At 37.9% G+C, this 3,982-nt stretch overlaps 1 protein-coding gene across 1 annotated transcript in view; it reads right to left on the bottom strand.

Annotated features, from left to right (window-relative positions):
• Nucleotides 1-3,982, bottom strand: part of LAMA4 (laminin, alpha 4) — a 147,133-nt gene that overhangs the window by 62,681 nt on the left and 80,470 nt on the right. Inside the window, exon 12 of the mRNA XM_008583885.1 lies at nt 64-180. Coding sequence (XP_008582107.1) covers nt 64-180 — 117 coding nt within the window. The remainder of the gene's footprint in view (nt 1-63; nt 181-3,982) is intronic.

Below are 3,982 nucleotides of genomic sequence, written 5' to 3'. Positions count from 1 at the left end.
GGGCTGCTGTTGTCACAGAGCCTGCTGTCAAGACAAACCTGAACAAGTCACATGTGTCCTTACCTTTATTATATCATCAAGTTCTGAAAGAGTCAGACGAGGCGTCATTAGAGAGTCAGCAGATGCACCCAGAGAAGCATTCACCACCTCCATTTGCTGCCTCACGCTTTCCTGTTGTCTCTGCAGGAAGGGAAAGCAAGGGAGAGAGAAAGAGAACATGTCTTTAGAGAAAGCATCAGGGACAGTGGTAAATGTCAACTTGCTGTCTTAGGACTCAGACGAATCCACACTCCAGCCCCATCACTTAATTGCTGTGTGCCTTTGGGGAACACTACTGGGCTGATGCTCACTTTCTCATTTATAATACAGAGATAACAAAGTAAGAACGTGGGAGCTTTGAAGCACTTAGTTATGAGTATTATTTATAATATCCTCATCTCAAAGAGCATTTGACTCTTTTCTCCATAATTCAAAGTAGTACTATGGGTACAGGGTTGAACATAGGTTCTATATTTGCAGTAATTGGCAGTAATTGGTAAACGAATTAATTAAAAAAGCATTGATCATGTGCCAACTTTGGGTCTGGCACAAACATCCCATTTGGACAGGAATAAAGTATGTACAAAATAATCTTAATGTTCTCTTAAAAATGAAAAATGGCCCTATCGTCAAAGCATAAAATTGTAATCTTGCTTCATACCACTCTTTGCTCTTTATGTTAGATGCTCAGACTTTATAAGGAAAGAAATTGCCCAAGTGTTAATACCTTTTGTGATAAATGCTTTAATTTCTATCTTCACTTTTGGATTTTAGAGGCAGGGATGCTGTGACTCTGAAGAAATATTACAGGGCTTCAAATGAGTGCAGAGTTTGAAAGCAACACAGAAGGAAACTTTAGGAGAAAAAAGTAAAAGACTCATCTTACAATTTGAGTAAAAAAATGAGTTGAAGTTACTTTAGAATAGTAATTTAAATTAGAGTTAAAATATATGTGATGGTGTAATGTAAGACATCACAGAAATAATTATAGAAGCCTAGATACAGAAGGAAATACTTTAAAACTTTCTAAATTCAGCTTATTGTACTTTTTTATTCCCTGCAGTCATTCTGATTTAGTGGAAAGGAAGAATGGAATCCATCTTTTCCAAATATGTTGCTGCAGGGGTAGATGTAGAGATAAAGACAGAAAAGAATCACATTTGAACACCCTCTTAATGAAAGAACATTTAAAAAATTCAATTTCCCCTCAACATCCATCAAGCTAAATACAGTGTGACTATCTGGGGTCACTTATTCTTATCTCCACAATGAGATACAGCTCTACACAGAAGCAATAGCATAAAGGACGTGTAGGAAGGGAGTTGAAAAGAGGTTGGTATCATTTAGCTCTCACAGAGCTGTTTTCTTTTTTCCAGGTCTGAGCTATGACCTGTTCTGTAAGCTCCTGTGTCTGGGTTGCTGTAAGAAAACACTGCCAACACCCTGAAGTCAGAACCAAACTTCAAAGCAGTGTGCTACCAGCACTGCCTGATAAGCTCATTTGGAGTAGTTGGAAAACATGTTTCAAGTTAAAGGGTTTCTCCCACTTATATATAGCATTAGACAAAGATGAATAAAAATTAGCTTTGAAACAAAGAAAGATATTCCCACAGAAAGATGGCCAACTTGAACAAAAGAAAGTTTCAAAAACTAATAATTATGAAAATGATCTAATTAGCACTATTCAGCATGCTTCAGTGTCCATTTCACATATGCAAAAAGTTTTAAAAAGTTTCCTGATCCTTAAAAAAAAAAAGAGCTTTCCTGGGAGTGCAGAGCTTTGGTTTATGAGAATCCCTAGACATTGCTTCTTAAAGAATATTTTACCTACTTTTAAGGTGCAGAATCTTATATCTGACAAAAATTATCATTCTGTTAGTATTTGAGGTTAGAAATAGGATGATAAAATAAGTAATGTAATTATTAGTTGTGTGGCTGCTGTTTGCACGCATCAAAGTGATTGAGTATTTTTGGTTTTGTATAAATACTAAAATTTTGGTGGTGTTCTTTTCTAACCCATGCTGGAGGTCTAATAGTGAAAGATGAAATTAAAACACTTCAGTTTGTTTCTAAAACACAAAGTTAAATTCCAATAAAGTCAGATTCATTCAAACCAATTTTTTGTGGGAAAGATACTGCATAAAGGAAAGGTTGGGTTTTAAATTTTATTGGAAGAAATTAAAGTTTTATGACATTTAAATATGCAAAAGTATGCAAAAGAATGCTAATAGTAGTGTTTAGTAATTTAGAGGCCCAAGTTAATATGAAAAGAGTATTTATAATCAAGAACAACTGGTTTATGCAAATCACTTCTGTATTACTTGAGTGGGCTTCATGCTTTTATCTGCCCATGTGTTCATCAACAAATGTACCAATGTGTTAGGTGCTAGGAAGATATAATTTATGCAAAGCAGGAGTTCTGCCCTTTGGATGCTTGCAATCTAGTGGGGACAGACTAGATGCAGACCCCCCTCCCCCACCCCACACAGAGGCTGCACAGGTAAGCATTTTGCAATTAACGATGCCTCCTAGACTGGAATGTACAGGAACATATGCTGAGTGTGATGAAGCATGGTGATCATTCCAGAGCTACAACTGCTGGCTGCCCCAGTGTAGATGAGGGAGGGATTCCTTCTGGATATCAGGTTTCTTAACCTGAGGTTAAGATGGACTGACTACCTTGTCTTGGACTGAACTTGTCTGCCAATCTTATACATATGAGCAAGCACAATTTTTTTCATGGCAGGGATCTGAGTGCGTGTGTGTGTGTTCCGTAATTTTAATTGAATTCTCAAAAGGATGTACAACTGCAACAATGGAAGAACTACTGGACTCCAGTAAGTAGGTGAGGCTCTCTACGAAGGGAGACATTCAATCTAGTAAGCTAGCCAAGACTAGATAGAATTCAGCACTGATGAGAGATAAGCAAGGACAAACCATAAGCAAAGAAAACAAGAAGAAAAAATGTATGATCTCCATTGGCTGGGAGGCAGGTTTTGTAGGGGACTCAAGAAATACCACTGGAACAGTGAGTGAGCTCAGACCATGGATGGCTGGGCAATTTACATTTTTAAGTAAGAAGTCATTGAAGGCTTGTGAAGAAGGTTTTTCACATAGTTTCTATACCCTGAGAGAGGTGCCTTGAAATTGAATCTAGCAATAATGTGAAGGGAAGAGAAGTCAGAAGCCTAGGCAGGAGGAAGACAAAAGCATTCACAAGTGAGCACTAAGGGTTGGAGTAATTACTGCTCGCAGAACCCTCGACTGACTTAGAGGGGGCTGACTCAGAGCCTGGGGACATGGGATGGAGAGGAGGTGCCCTGACAGGAAAAGAAAAATTAGGAAGGGGAACTGCAAGAAAAAGAGCTGATTTTTAGCAGGGAATAGTGGGANGTAAAATTGGGGGCATCATGTGGTTGACTAGATGTTGGGGAGGGGAAAAGGGAAGCTTCAAGGATAAGGTGAGTCCCAGTGACTGTCTTAAAAAAACATTTTGTGTTATAGTTTTACTGGGTAAGATAATTGTGCATTTGTTTAACAAAGAACATTATCTTGACCATTATTATTAAAAAAAAATGGCTAAGGATTTGCTCCTTTTAGAAAAATAGTGGTAATGAGTGTAATTCAATTTTATTCAGGAAATTTTAAAATCACTCTTACTGAGGGCAGTGATGACTGAAAATCAGGGCACAGAGCCTAGTTTAAGTTGATATTGCCAATGATAAAAACACATAATTGAATAAACTCACTCGTAGCTGTTTTCTATTTGTTCACATTTTTTTGACTGTAATCTTTATAAATATTTCCAATCGTGTATGTGCCATCCTATTAGAAGATCACCCCTCTCCATGGTGGTGTTTGTGAGTACATGTGTTGCTTGGAGTCGACATGTGACCACCACCAGTTTTCAGCCCTCCAGGTGTGGGCATACACAAATCCTGGC

Source organism: Galeopterus variegatus, unplaced genomic scaffold, assembly GCF_000696425.1.
Source record: "Galeopterus variegatus unplaced genomic scaffold, G_variegatus-3.0.2 Scaffold3070, whole genome shotgun sequence".
NCBI lineage: Eukaryota > Metazoa > Chordata > Mammalia > Dermoptera > Cynocephalidae > Galeopterus > Galeopterus variegatus.
This window is presented reverse-complemented; position numbering and strand designations above follow the sequence as displayed.